The 15,429-nt window shown below is 36.4% G+C and overlaps 1 protein-coding gene across 1 annotated transcript in view; it reads right to left on the minus strand.

Moving 5' to 3' along the window:
• Positions 1-15,429, minus strand: part of ZFAT (zinc finger and AT-hook domain containing) — an 89,273-nt gene that overhangs the window by 11,069 nt on the left and 62,775 nt on the right. The window contains exons 12-15 of the mRNA XM_035561692.2: positions 11,489-11,627; positions 6,210-6,328; positions 4,326-4,452; positions 2,769-2,899 (exon numbers count right to left, since the gene is read on the minus strand). Of these exons, the coding sequence (XP_035417585.2) occupies positions 2,769-2,899; positions 4,326-4,452; positions 6,210-6,328; positions 11,489-11,627 (516 nt within the window). The remainder of the gene's footprint in view (positions 1-2,768; positions 2,900-4,325; positions 4,453-6,209; positions 6,329-11,488; positions 11,628-15,429) is intronic.

Genomic DNA, 15,429 nt, shown 5'->3' on the forward strand with positions numbered 1-15,429 from the left:
TCAGTAGAAATAGAAAAAAGAGAAAAAAAATGTGAAATGATGATAATAATTAAAAATAAATAAATAAATTCTACAAAACTCCCTTCCTCTACTTCCATGAAGCCCACTAAAGGTAACTAGGCAGCCAGTCAGGTGTCAGTAGGCCTCCTGCCTCGTGATACTCCCCTGGAAAACACACAGATCTGCACACTTCTGCACACACAAACTGAAAAGTCGCAGAGGCTCCAGTCATTCCTGTAGCCACAAGAAACACGCTGACAGAGGAACAACGCTCAGAACATCTAAGTAAGGCATTAGTAAAACCTGATGTAAGTTGAGGTAGCACGCGATCGCTCAGCTTGAGACATACTTCAGTTCTGCACCAACTGATTTTGCTTCTCTGCAACTTCAAACTGGGGAAAAATGGCATTTTATAGCAACAGGACTCAAAGCAGGAAAAGAAAATGCGGCAAAGAGATTCTGTGCTCTGAGGATTTGATATAGGAGTGGAGCTTATACCAGGCTTACATTAGACCAATGAAAGTCATTAATGTATACAAGGCAAGGGAAAAAGCAGTGATCGATGCTTAGCAGCTTGCAAATTCAAAGGCCAGAAATATGGATTTAAAAGCGACAGACAATTAATTTGTAATATGAATATTTACTTACAAAATGCTATCAGCAAATTCAGATGGTCTAACAAAGAAGAGGATAGATTTTAAGATGAATCAGAAATTGATCTGATTCAATACTTGAAAGATGAAGAATTGCTGAATGTTTTAAATTATGTTTTTTTTTGTTTGTTTTTTAACATTCCAGTATCACAAATGTAATTTCTTCTTCACAGCTGCCACTTACCTAGGTTCCACTTTCCCCTAGACTGTTAGTAGAAGGGCCTCAAAAGACATATTTTAAAGAACAGTTTTCAGTAATACTGACAGATAGCACAAACACCAATGGCTGATGCTGCATGCAACCTTTGAAACAGGTCATATATGTAGTATAGCATACATGTTGGCGGTGACTACAGTTAAAGTTGCTTTGAAATTTGCACATAAAAAGGACTGGAATGTCTCTCCTCTTTAATGACTGAATTTCCTTTCCAAATTTGGATCTGTTTTTCTTAATTAAAAAAATATATAAATAAATCCCCCAAACTGTTACATAGTTTCTAAGCAAAATACTTGCTAAGTAACATTTCAAAATGCTTTTTCTTGAACTTCTGCCTTGTCTCCCTGACATTTGGGTGGCAATTTTCTAAACATTGTCTTCACAGACTATGGACTTTCCACTTCTAGAGAGTCATCACGAATTTAATAACCACAATACTGAAAAAAAAACACTCAAAAGTTAGTTCTGGCATTCATCACAATCACACTTTTGGTTCATTTAAATAACAAGAGCTACTTAAACTCTTCAGGAATTTAAGACTTCTCATGTACTTTCCTTCCCTGATGTATCAGCCACATTGAGTGCAGGGACCCTGAAGAATCAAAGAATGTAAACAGAATGTAAAAAGGGATAATAAACTAGAGAAGCACAATGAAACTGGCAGAACAAACATAGCTTGGAGAACACAGTGGGAAGAAACATAAAATGTCAGCATCAAAATTAGCAGACACCTATGAGGAAGAAACACTGGGCTTGATGTTCATACCCAACAGCCATCTCAAATTGAAAATGATTCACCTTTACTTGGTAATTATCTATATCTTTCCATTCTTAATTTCTAAAATGCTTTAGTAACACTGTACATTGCAAATATCCTTAGTAAAACCTGTGCAGTACTATGCTTTAAGAAGTACACATATATATCGAAGTTACTTCTACCAGTATCTTGTAAGGTTTGTCTCATTTTAAAAGGAACTATATTGCCTACCACAATTTCTGTCACTTAATTCTTTATCAGTTGAATCCAGCACGTTTCCCATAAACAGAACCCTTGCAAAAGCCTGAAATTAACAAGTCATCTTATTCATTTTTTTAGAATATTGACCTATATCATCTGGTCTTGCACAATTTCCCTGGGAACAACAAAATCAATTACGTATCTTCTCAACCAAATACAATTCACTTGATTTTTTCTTTATCCTTCCCCAATGTGGGTGGTCACACTGACTTCTGTCTCACATAAGCAACTGCTGTTAAGGAGCATCTGCAAATCCTCTTCTCGGAGCTGTTACGTGCCTGCAGATCACTCGTGTTGCATCCCCCATTAGAAAAGCAGTATGAACTCAGACTGAGTACAAGTCTAGTTTGCCCCCAGGTTACATGACTTTAGGACCCCACAAGTCTCTCTAGCCACAGGACAGCACTGCAAAAACAAAGTGATGGAGATTCATTGCTAGATATGGTCACACAGTTGTACACAAGCTGTAACCTTCTGCACTCTTTTGTTTCTGGAAAAAGTCTGTCCCAAGGATCTCCTGACTCTTGACATTGGGACTAAGTGCCCACCCACAATGCAGGTATGCTATGATAAAAAGCCTGAAAATGCTTTATTTTCCCTCTCTCTCACGTGCATACATATATTTATCCATTCACATTTTATGTATTTATACTGGTGACAGTGCAATCTATACATATAAACGCATAGGTGTATATATGTATAAATGTCTGCGCATGTCCATATAAACATCCGTACATACAACACAAAGCCAAAATTAGTTGAGGAGAGATTCTGTATGCGTTTCACACAGTCATTCACAATGTAATCCTTGCAGAACAATATACATTTCACAACAAATATACAAAAATAAAGCACCGCTGTTTTGGAGAAGAGCTCTTACCTGCTTTACCACTGTCACGGTTCCAGGTGCCATGGTAACTACAGAAGCAACTGCAGTGGCATCGTGGGTTTCCGAACCCAACTCAATGATTTGCTGCAGGATGTTTACAGCTGTTGGATCAAGCCTTTCACCTTATCAGAAAGACAGCAAGCATAAGATCATTACCGTAAAACAGCTCTGAGGGGATGTGAATCTATGTGCCAGAGACACTTTTTCCCCTCGTGCTTTAACCCTGATTCACAGTTCTGTCTATAAATTTCAAACGGCTCGATAACCTGACACTTTAATAATAGATCTATGGGAGGAAAGTATTCACAAAACAAATTTGCCAGAGGAATGCATGAATCAGCAAGTGAAACCACACTGCTCATTTTTATGCCTATTTGAAAAAGATCTAGAGGAATACATTGATTAAACAAACAACAGGTACAACTCATAGCAGGGACTGTGAGTTAGGAAGCTGAGAGACTTCCTAATTGAAATTCAGAACTGAAGAATGTTTGCTCGCTTTATTTTTTTTCCTATATAACTGCCTTCAGACAATCTACTACTGTTTTTTATGCCTAGAGGGAATATGCCAGAAGAGTGTCCTAAATTGGATGAATTCAAGTAAATCATTCTACTTTGAAAATTACAGCCTCATGTTTAAAGTCAAAACTGTTATGTATGGCACATTCCAGGATCTTGCTTACATTAATTTAAATATATAATAGCTTAAGACAATTTTCTCCAGATATTTTTACTCATTTGGAATTCTCACTGATTAAAGTAAAATAATACACACAAGTTGTTAGTAGCATAACTGAACTGCAATGTGCTTGGAAATTCTGATAAAAATGGGAGCTTGAGAAACATACCTGTAGTATGAACAATAAAGTTCACAATTGTAAAATGCAATCTTCTGATAGCCACTGCATTTACTCATATATTCAAAATATATGAACACTGATTCTAGTCTCTGATGTTTTAATACTCTCAGAAACGTGAACATTTTTTTTCTTTTCTTCTAGTTTTTCTTATTCCCGACTCAGTAATCATGATCTAAATCCTCTCTTGTTCTTATTCAATGTGATACTGAAACAGCTTACTCTGTTTTCTGCATCATTAGAATTAAGTTTGTTAGTACTGTCCTAGGAACATGGTAAATGAGCTATTCCACTGTGTCACTTCTGCAGGCTGGCTGACTTAAGCAGGAAGAAAAATGATAGCAAGGGAATTGCCATTAGATACACACCATCTACTTTGCCAAGACAGCTGATTTCACAATATATTCAATACTACAAGCAGGAAATTCCACACATCTAATAATAAAGTGCAAAGTAGAGTGTGATAAGTATTAATGACTTAAGGACACAGAAATTCATAAGCAATGGTCACTTCTCACTACTTACCCTTGGAGAAAAAATATAAAACCCCCAGAAATAAGTTCTGGATGACAAATTTCATCTTTTTTAACAGTTTCACAGGATATCACATATTGCCCAGTATACTGAAAAGAATGAGATATTTATGAAAAAATATATATTTGGTATTCCAACCCCCAAACAGGTAATTTACCATTTTCAGAAGTATATCTAAGGTTCTGCAATGCAGCTACAGCAGCTTGAGTGCCTTGAACGTCTTCTCCAGCCTCTGTGATATGAAGATACTGAGTGGATGCTTCTTCAGAAACTTCGGCAGTTAACTTGAAAACAAAACCAAGTCAATGCATGGATAATCAGAGAATCATAGAATTGCAAATTTTTTTAGCAAATTAGAGAACAACTGAAGTTATGAGTTCAAAGGAATGAATTTTGGACATTAATTATTGTAACAAGAGTTATAGAAATCAAGGGTGAAACAGAACTCATGAGAAACATTATCTAGAAGTTGGGATATCATCTTAAAGTTTTATTCTTCGAGATTTTTCCCCAAGAGTTGTTTTCAACACACTAAATGATCTTGACTTCATTTCTGTTGCATAGTTATTCTATACCTAATAACAGACTTCTGCTGTGTCATGGTCTAGTAAAGATGTTTTGGGCAAAATTAGTCTGTAATTCTTGTCTTTGACTTGTCTTTGCAGATCTGGTAAAATGCTTCTTACATTTGAAAATGGCATTTTATTTTAGAAAAAAAATATCTTTTCCATAACCGTGTTTTTTCAAGACAAGCTGTTTACATGTACTTCTCCCCCGATGGGACTTTTTTATTTATAGCAGTTCCAATAGCAGAGACAGGCTCAAATCCTTGGGGCCCTCTTACTTTTTCATGTTTGGGCATCAACTGGGAGGGTGGACGCAGAACAGTTTGAGAAATGCAAATGGATACATTTTAAAATACTTGCCCTTTCATCTTTGAATAACTGTCCATACAGAACCTACTGTGATAGTTTGGAGGATTTTACCCTCTGTTCATGGATACTGAAGAACTGTTGAACACAAACTTGCAGGATGGCACTTCCAAATCAGGCATTATGCTTATGCTTAGGGCTAGACGGCTTGAAATCCAGAATGGGTCTTAAACTGTGGAGATCAGACAACTGCAACTGACTTCTAGATTTCCCTGTCTCTGGACACCAACAACAGCCTAATCAGGCAATGGCATACTCAGCATGCTAACTGGGATTTTTAATATAAGATCTGGATAATTCTGTGGTTTTGTCACAGCTTCTGCATCTATGCTCAACCTTGCTTTATTAGAGTAACTGTTTTCATTTTAAAACAAATTGCTACCCATGTTACAGCTTAAAATGTTATGGCTGATTGAGGTAGCGGCGCTACCCCACCCAAACTGAGAAAATCCAGGTGGTGGTTTGATTGTTTGATTGTTTTGCTTTGTTTTCCTGACCTAACTTCTAAAGTCTAATTTAAATTTTTTAAGCTCTGATCTTAATCATTGATACTGTGACTCCCACATGCTTTGGACTGAAGCCAGAAACACAGAATAAATGGTGGAAGACTTACTCTCTATAATAACCATTTAATATAATGACATATTTCATATAATATCATTTTTAGCTTATTAACTTACAAATTCAGGTCTAACGTTCTAGTCTAACGTTGTCTGGACCAAGTCATAAGCTTCTTTCATTAATTCAATATAACCTCACAGCTTTGTGCATTTTTGACTTAACATCAGTGAATATTTGGCATATAGTAAAGGCAGTAAGTTTTTTCAGTTTTATGATTTTTTGCTAAAATTTTCAGTCTTTGTGCAGCAAACAGAGGATTAGAGCCCTCCCTATACAGAAATAAACACTTACAACATTGTTAATCCTACCAGTTATGAAAGCAGTCAAGATTAACAGTGACAGCAGTGTATGTATTCAAAATGGAGCTAAGAGAGCACATGACTTCCTGATCTTAAATAGAGCTGAGAACACATTTTTGAATATTTTTTAACTTTCTCTCCATAATTTTTTAAAATCTTAGGGCCAAAGCCATGGCAACTTTGCTTTACCTCCCACTTTGTCTCCCCATCGTGTTCTACCAGCTTCATTCCATGCTTGTTCTTAAGATGTCTGTTGAACTCCCATTTTGTACCATAAACAAAACTGCAAACAGGACACTTAATGCCACCTACAAGGAAACAAAAATAAATTCATTTGGTTATTTTTATATTAAGTACTTTTCAAGGCAGTAAAGACACATTTCATTTGACTCCATCTCTACTAAGCCACACAACCGTAACTCAGTAAGCTTTGCTTTCACCATCAGTCCAACATTCAAGAAGAGGAACAAACAAACAAACAAGCAAGCAAACAAACAAAAAACAATGAAGTAGGTGTACAATGCTTAAAAGACAATTTTGGATGATGGAATTTTGGTAATAAAGGGAGTCTGGAGCAACTCACCTATCTGGAAAGTTTTAGCAATCCTGCATCCCTGCCCGCACGCCTCCCTGTGATGGATGCAAAGTTGCAGGAATGCCCTTCCCATCTTTCCCTCCCTTTACACCTCTCTCCCTAGGGAACCCCTACCACAGACCAATTAGAAAGAAGGAGCAGGAACATACAGCTACCTGCATCAGTCTGAGATACTGCCTCACTTCTGTAATTGGAGCCACATAAAAAGTATTGGTTTCAAGTCTATGGAGCTAGATGTTAAAGGATGCCAGAATGCAACAGAAAGAACTTAAATTGCAAAGTAAATAATAACTTATCTACTGGGCAAGAGCTTGTGCTTGCTAGCTGTTGCTTTGCTAACAAAAGCCATTCTAGAAGTGGCACAGGCATTAGGAAGGGAAAAGTTTTTCCAATGAATGACAACATACTAAGTTTGATCAACCTCAGCCCATTCTTCGGTTTGGTCACAAGCAAACTCACTGTAAAAACAAGGGATGTTTCAGGCTGTGCAGAATCATTCCCACACTCGTGATTCTGCTTGAAACTCAGACTAAGCAGCACTCACAGAGATGAGTCCAAGTTTCCAAGGAAAACATCTGTGAAGACCAAGGGTTCCTGTGACTTATGTTCTGCTTCAGGCCCAACACAAACAAAGCCTATCACATGTATTAAATAAATATAAACTAATACTTTGGTACTCTGAATACTCTTTTATTTCAAATCATAGAGTTCCTTAGAGACTGTTTTTAATATTTGCTCCATTACACATAGTTGCAGCTTCAAACAGAAATTGCATGCATATTCAAAAAATCTAGAGGACTGGGGTCTCTTGAAGTTTTAGGTTTAAATATTGGTTCCCTGGTGTCTTACAAAGCCCTGGTCTGCTGGCTTTCAGGATGCAGCCCCAAGCCATAGCACAATTGTACTCTTTCAGTAAGTGCTGGTATATTTTTTCTGCAAGTGCTTATAAACAGCAGTGAAACCTTAATACTTAACATGCACAGCAGAGAAATACTTCAGTGGTTTTGAAAAAAAAAAAAAAAAAGTACCTCCTTGAAGATCATTGTTCTAGCTTTCTCAAGTTTCAAGCAAACATTATTAAGTTTTCTGGCACGTTGTTAAAGCAAACCAAGAAGAGTTAACAACCTGCCATCTGCACCCAACTGTCTTTGCTTTTTCGGGTTTCTGTTGTTTATATTAACATATAGAACTGTAAACCTAGGTTTTCTGTTTACCTACAAAGTGATAAATGGCACGAATTTAGCACAATGATTAATGAGTATGCAGCATTATGGGTTAAAGAAAAAAGCAAAACAAACAAAAAAAAACACAAAAACTGAGCATGATGAAATCATAAGTGTTCAGATTTACACACTAGATTAAAAAGCCTCTACTTCTTTTTCTTATGGAAGTCATTTGGTCAAATGTCAGATCTCAGTTTCTTCACCGGATGGCAAATGATGACTCTTACCCATCACGTTCAAATGCTTCAAACATACTCACATAAGCTGGTTATAAACCAAGTTCTCACTGCACATAGTCTTTTATGAATAAGGCGATTAGAAAAATCATTTCGTTTCACAGTAATGGAAATTTACCATTTGGCATTCTACCAGGTGAAAAGAAACTTTCTATTTTGGTAAAACAGAAGATAACTACCCTCTGTTACAAGGGTGTTTCCATTGACACTTATTATTCTTCTAGGATTTCCAGTCTTTGCTCTCCATCTAGTGCAAGTCTTCACCAAACTTCACTATTATAGCAGATGCCCAATACTCTGTCTCTGAACAATACTAATAAAATTTCTCTGTTAGTGAGCTTAAAACTCTGCAGTTCACAAAAGGAAAATACCTTGGTTCAGATTAGGACAAAGATATTATCGGTTAGAGAAAATGAAACGAAATACTCATTCCACGCTAATCTGTATTATTAGCAAAAACACCATTGTAAAAGAGAGGACTTGCCCACATCATTTGATACTGGAACTATTGTAACAATACACCAGATTAATTAAAGCTGCAGCTTTTGTTACTGTGACTTTAATTAAAGAACAACTATGGAAGCATAGAGTCAAACTGATAATATATAACTCTGTATCAGAGAATTGGTATCAAAGCTCAGGAAAATTAATTTTCACACAATTCTTTAAAATTAATTGGCAACGTATAGAGAGCCAATAAATGACACACCTTATCTACTTTTCATACCAAATCTGATGTCTGTAACACAGCAATGCACACAAACATTATACAGCTCATGCCTAACATTTTCTTAAGACAGCTACTGTTGTCTGCTAGAGTGGTGACAGTGGTGCAATAGAACACAGAGGCCACAAATGGATCATACGTACGTACTACACAAGTTGCTGCATGAACAAAAGCAGAAAAAACATCTTCCAGAGCATGCAAAGCAAGGGATGGAAGTGAAATTAAGTTACAAGCAAATAAACAATTTGGAGAAAAAAATGTATGTGACTGGCCTAGTACTAGAGAACAAATTAAACTAAAAAAGGAAGCTAACAAATGAGCAAGTTAGTAGGGGAAAATAGTAAGGGAATGCCCAGTTATTCCCTGTGCAGATTGCATCAAATTCTTATAGTATACATTTTTCTTTATTATTTTAAAATATCAAAATAAATGTCATTTTCATAGACTTTCTTAAAAAACAAACAAAACAAAACAAACAAAAAAAAAACCACCACCACCAAAACAAACAGAAAACCAACCAACCAACCAAGAAAGCCAACAAAAAAACAAACCACCACCACCAAGGAATTTTTCTGATCCTAATCTCGAACATAAACCCAGAAGAGCAATACTGCTGCCTGTCCCTGGCAAGACAGTTGCTCATAGGAGCCTGTTCCCTCTTCTATTCTTTGAGCACTCGAGGGATCTAGAGCAGAATCCAGCAGTTTACACTCCTGTAGGTGTTTCCAGTCAAGGTATTTGGAATGTCTGCAATGCAGTCGGTCATAAACCAGGTGATGAGAGTGGAAAATAAAAGATGAGCACATCTGAGACAATTCACTCTGGGCTCAGTAATTTAGAAGAGGCAGAACACAAAAAGATGAATAGGGACAGACAGTTTTCATTAGGTGCTAATCTTTGTTAGTTTCCCTTCTCAATTTGTTTCCAAACCCATTCACTCACTGGTTCTCCTGCTTTTTCTTGTTTGTCTACAGTCCTTTAATTTCAAAGGACTTGTTTAATACTGGGTCTGAATGGTCCTTTTCCCCTTATAGGAATACATGAATAATTTTCCAAAATTGCTTTCAGGTCTATGAATATGGTAAATTGAAACTTGATAGAGGCTAGTTAGGCAGCAGGTTGCAGCAACTGCTGACCCAAGCAACTCAGAAACACACACCTTGTCATTCTGTATAATACGTCCACATTGATCTCTTTGTGCTGTGAGCCAGATTCAGAAAATCTTATCCCAAAATTAGGAAAATTTTTATTAACTTCAATAGCATTCAAGTATATCAACTCCAAATGCAAATCCCAACTCAGTCTTCCAAAAGAAACATTCTTTTCCCCAGTGTAATACCAAGACACTTTAGAAAAAAAAGAATCATCTTTCTACATTCTGATAAGAAGTCTGCAGGTCTCCCATTTTTATTTTTAGTGCCCAGGTAACACTCCACACAATGGGTCACATATTAGGGAATGGAGCTGGCAAGGGTGGTTGCATGGGGGAAAAGTGCAGCCACTACTATGGCTTTCTTCATGACAGAGCTATGGTAAGAAGCACAGGCTCAGTAGCTACTACATGAGTTTGAAGCCCCTTTATTGACCATACACAGCAGCTCAATATCTGGGAAGCAAGCACAGCACTAGTGGTAGTACAAGAAATGTGAATGTTCTGTAAGGAAAGGAAGAGAAAGAAGGATGCACAGTCAAAGATGACAATGTCTACCACAGAAAAAATTAAAGGCTGTTCCCTTTAATCTCATTCCAATGTCTACATTATCAGAAGATTCCTGCATTCTCAACTTTAATTCTTTTCCCCTGAAGTGAAAAAAAAATGTATTTTCAGAAGTGTAGTTATCGGGCTCCCAAAAGGGAAAGGAAAACTTAATCAATACATGATTAATTCTATTTGTTCAAAAACATTGTTAATACAAAATTAAGGATCATATTTATAGAATTCAATCTATGGACAAATAATTCCTTTTACTGCTCAGAAATTTGACAAGTTAAACAAAGTTCTGGATATTGCAGAGTTCTGCTTTCACCAGCCCTACTACAGAACAGTGACTTTGTGTATCGACCACATAACTATTACATCTTTGAAACAACTGCAGGTTCTCTGATGACTTTCGCTGCCTGTGAAAATAATTGCAGAATTCTACAACACACTTCTGCTCAGAAATTAATAGACAAAGATGTACTATAGGTTATTTCTGGTTTCAGAATTCCTGAAAAATTCTTCTGTTTTTTGTCAAAAAGAAATAAAATAGGAAAAGCATCTTCTAAAGAAGCAAAGTAATAAAATTAACTCTAATAAACACTAAAATATTTTCAACATAATTTTATATTTAATTTGGCTTTATATCCTCAACACCAGGCACTAGAACCAAAGAAGTTTTGTGCTTCATGAACCGCTAAGTACATTTTACACTCAGAAAAGTATCTGACTGCAGAGTCAATTGTTTGCTTTGGTTCATCTGCCCAGTGTAAAGCAGCAAAACTACTTAAGGGAATCAGACAAGCAGCAAGTTTTCTTTACCTGCACTCAGACACTGCAAGGAATGAGTTTCAGAATTACTAGAAAATCGTAATGATTTATAATGTAACACCCAATAAAGAGGAACGTATATCCTGCAAAAGCTTATATTTAAATCTAGTTTGCTTCAGCAAAAAACAATAACAAGTCCTACATAGGGGAGCTATACCTTGTTGGAGAAGGGCTTCTGCTGCAGGCTCCCCAGAACCTACATTTACGTACTCTTCATTAGGATGCTTTCTGTTGTAGTGCCTCTTCAAGGACCCAGATATGTTGCAGGAATAATGGCAATGTGCACAACGGAAAGGCTAGGAGCAAAAAGGAAAACATTAGAAAGCATTTCTTGACTTCTTCAGCAAATAGGTCTACGCTGCGATGTTTAGATCCAAAGAAACCCTGCTGATTTCCAGATCGGGCATTTTCCAAGGAGACCTTCCAAAATTCAATGTAAATGGAAGTTGTAAATAAATATTACCTAGAATTTAGTGCTTGCCATTATATGCAAGGCACCACGTATTCTCAGGATTATGAGATTAGTACTTTTCATAATTCAATAAACTGCATATTTTCATAATTGATGATCTGACCATGCAGAGACTTTTGACTACAAGTAAATGACTCAGCTGCCGTGAGCAAAGTAACTCTTGTCTGAAAAGGGGGAGTGAGAGAACTAAAATAAATGAAGGTACAACGTGACTGTACACCCAAGCTAATTTAACAGACACCCACAGCTGACAAAGTTGATCTCTTCTCTTTCTTTTACTGCTGTCTTCAATATGCTCCTAACTGCTTGCCTTTCACTGGCTCTCACGTTTGTACCACAACTTAGAATCACAGAAGCACAGAATCATTCAGGTTGGAAAAGCCCTCTAAGATCAGCTGGTCCAACCTCTAACCTAGCACTGACAAGCAGTACTGACTTGGTGGTAAGAATTAAGTTTTGGGACCTAAATTAATTAATTTTTAAGAACATGTCTCCCTTCAACTGACAGCGACAGACATTGCTAAAGACAACATTATGGAAAACAAGCCCTTGTGCCTAAAGCTAGCCTTTGAGGAGCTACTGAGTGAGATAGGTAACTGTTTCAGGAAGCTGGGCAGAACCATTTGAGGCCTGAAACAGAACGTGGACATTGACTTCGGGGAAAGTGAAGTTCCTCAGAATGGGATGCAAAATGCTTCATGCACAGCAACCAGACCCACCCAAAGCTAGTCATCAAAAAACAGCCGGTACAGGAATGCCTATTAAGAAGCTGAATGACATGCAGTCTTTTATGCTATCTGGAAGGCAACTAATTACGATTACTTCGCACAGTTCACCTGAGTACAGAATATGAAATATCATGACAAGAAACAAACATACAAACACGGGGAAATCTCATCTGTGGCAGAGAAATCTCCCCAAGACCTCTATTATTGCCCATGACTATTCCAGTTTCACCATTTTCTGCAACTTTCACAAGTGTCTCCAAGCCCTAATGGAAAAGGGCTGTTTTCTGGATGTCCTGTCGATTCCTTTGAGCTGTATGATAACCGGTGCAACAGCAGCAACTTCACTGCACTACTACTATCTACAGTGCAAACTGATGGAGCTTGACAGTCACAAAAAATTGCTAAAATGTCAAATGACAATATTCTTGACAATAAAAACTATCTGAATGTATCTTACAAAACTGCCCAATATCGATATTGCAATAAATCTGTCTAAAAGAATGAGTGCCAGAATTTGAGAACGGTAAAAAAGGACATGCACATATCACTAACCGGTAGGGTTAGTTAGTTATTGCATCAGTTACAATGCATCTACATATAGAGAAATTAATGAATGATACATCTGAATGGAACTTCTTTGTCTGAAATGGTGCCAGCAATTTTAATATTTGTGAGAATACACTAAATGATGAAGTGTATGTTGATTAGAAATGCTCTTTTCAAAAGAGGTTTTAAAAAACCACTTGACTAAAGGTACATTAAATGCTGAGAGCCACGCAAATTACATTTTTTTAACTGACCAGAAAAAGGTACTGAAGTCATGTAACAGCAACACTTTTAATAATGTGACAAGCATTAGTAAATGGTACATACGAACAACAACAACAAAAAAGGTAATATTACCAAATCTTTACATTGTTTTATATTAATGCAGCAGTTTTTATTTTGAACTATTCCTCTCTTGTAGCATTTAGCTGCTTCTGAGTATCTTTTAACTAACTTAGTCTCCATTGCCTTTCAGTTTCACATACCGTAACCTAAACACCTTCTTAATCTTTAATTTGTTTTCTCTCTGGTTATCCACATCTACTCTACTACTTTTTATGTCACTCTGCATCTGCACATCTTTCTAACTACATCAAGCTGTCACTTTTTCTTCAGATTCTGCATAAGTACTGACTGGGTGTTCACCAGAAGAGTGTTTGAGCCATTTCCTCTCCCGTGTAAAGGAAAATCTCTTGTGACCTGCTTTGGTTTAGCTGAAATGAAATCAAAAAGTTCTATACAACGTGATGATCTGTAGACTAGAAAAGCAGCAGAACAATAGTCACCAAGATCTCATCTATCTTTAAACGTACATATAAAGAAAACCCAAAACCCAATCCATTTCAATTCCTCAGATACCTAAATTTAAATTGAACCAATCAAATGTTGATAATCGCTTTTTTAATACACATTCTTTTTCTTCCAGTACATCTTGAAGTGAAGTAGCCAGAAACGTGAGTTCATGTGCTACTTGGCATTCTGAACTCCAGCTATCAGCAGTAGCTCACTGTCCAGTTAGAAAAACAATGCTCAGACAATTAACAAACTAACTTTTTTTTGTCTCTGCAGCTCTGGAATTCACTTTTGTGAGTATCCTGATATCCAGATTCTCTAGAGGTACCTGTGAATCACCAGGGCCTTGTGACTCTAGTGACACAGAGCTTGGAAATAGGCTGGATTAAATTATCGTTAGGTCATATCACTACTGGCATACCTTTTTGAGTTTGATTTGCATGCAAGCAACTATCCCAGAAGGAGGCAAAATGTTACTAAGAGACAGTTTTTTAACTCCTTTTCAGCGTTTTGCAGTTCTCTTAATAACGCATTGAAGAGCCACATTTTAATGCTGCAAAGAGGTGCTGGGTCAACAGTTCTAAAACCTATCCTGAGGTCAGAACCATCAGTGTTTCAAGAGTTGCATTAAGAGTACTTTCATCTCATTAGCCATTAAAAAGACTAATGTGTATGTCCACCTATGAAAAAATATTTTAAATAAAGGATATAATTATAGAGTAAAACCACATACTTAAGAAAGAAAAAGTATTTGTTCAAAATTTGTTATCTCTCTGGATGACTTGCTTCATTTTCTTATTTGTCTTGTCTTCCAAAATTCAAACCATGAATCAAAAGACTGTCTTCCTTTCTGCTTTATGGAGGAATGGTTGAAGGGTACTCTCTACAGAAGCAAACTAATTTGTCAGATAATGAAAAATGTTGCATATCAAAATAATATGACGTTTTCTATAAGAAATATGTTCATTGCCAAGATAAAATGTTATATTAAAATGAACATTTTCATGTATACAAAATATTGGATTTTTCTGGAAAAGAAACTAGTATCATTTCTGTTTTCTGAATATAACATTTCACAATTCATTACATCAAGACCTATCATGCTGAGAACCAATATGAAATTTGGGTGTAAAACCATACTACAGTTTATTAATAAAAAATGTATCTCTCATCTGAACACTTCACAGAAACATTAACAATCTTCAAAATTCTTTCCAAGACACATTTCAGATAAATGGGGTGTTTTAAAATTAATTCTGTTCAATTTTCTTCAAGTATATGAACTCATCTACAGCACATGAGACTGGCAAACTTTCAGAGATTAAGGTGTGCAACGAACAGTGATGGATGGGATTTACTTTCCTACTTCCCCAGGACATTTTTAGGTATATGAGATTAGATATCTCAAAGAATGACAGTCAGAAAAAAACAGTGATGTTTGTTTTATATTGCAAAACTTACATAAGTTTGGCAAGTAAAGATTCTAAATATGAATTGTCTATGAACAAAAATCTATCACAGAAGTCTGAATATAAAGGCAAAAATTCCTAAAATATTAAT

This window comes from Cygnus atratus, chromosome 2 (genome assembly GCF_013377495.2).
Source record: "Cygnus atratus isolate AKBS03 ecotype Queensland, Australia chromosome 2, CAtr_DNAZoo_HiC_assembly, whole genome shotgun sequence".
In the NCBI taxonomy this organism is placed as follows: domain Eukaryota; kingdom Metazoa; phylum Chordata; class Aves; order Anseriformes; family Anatidae; genus Cygnus; species Cygnus atratus.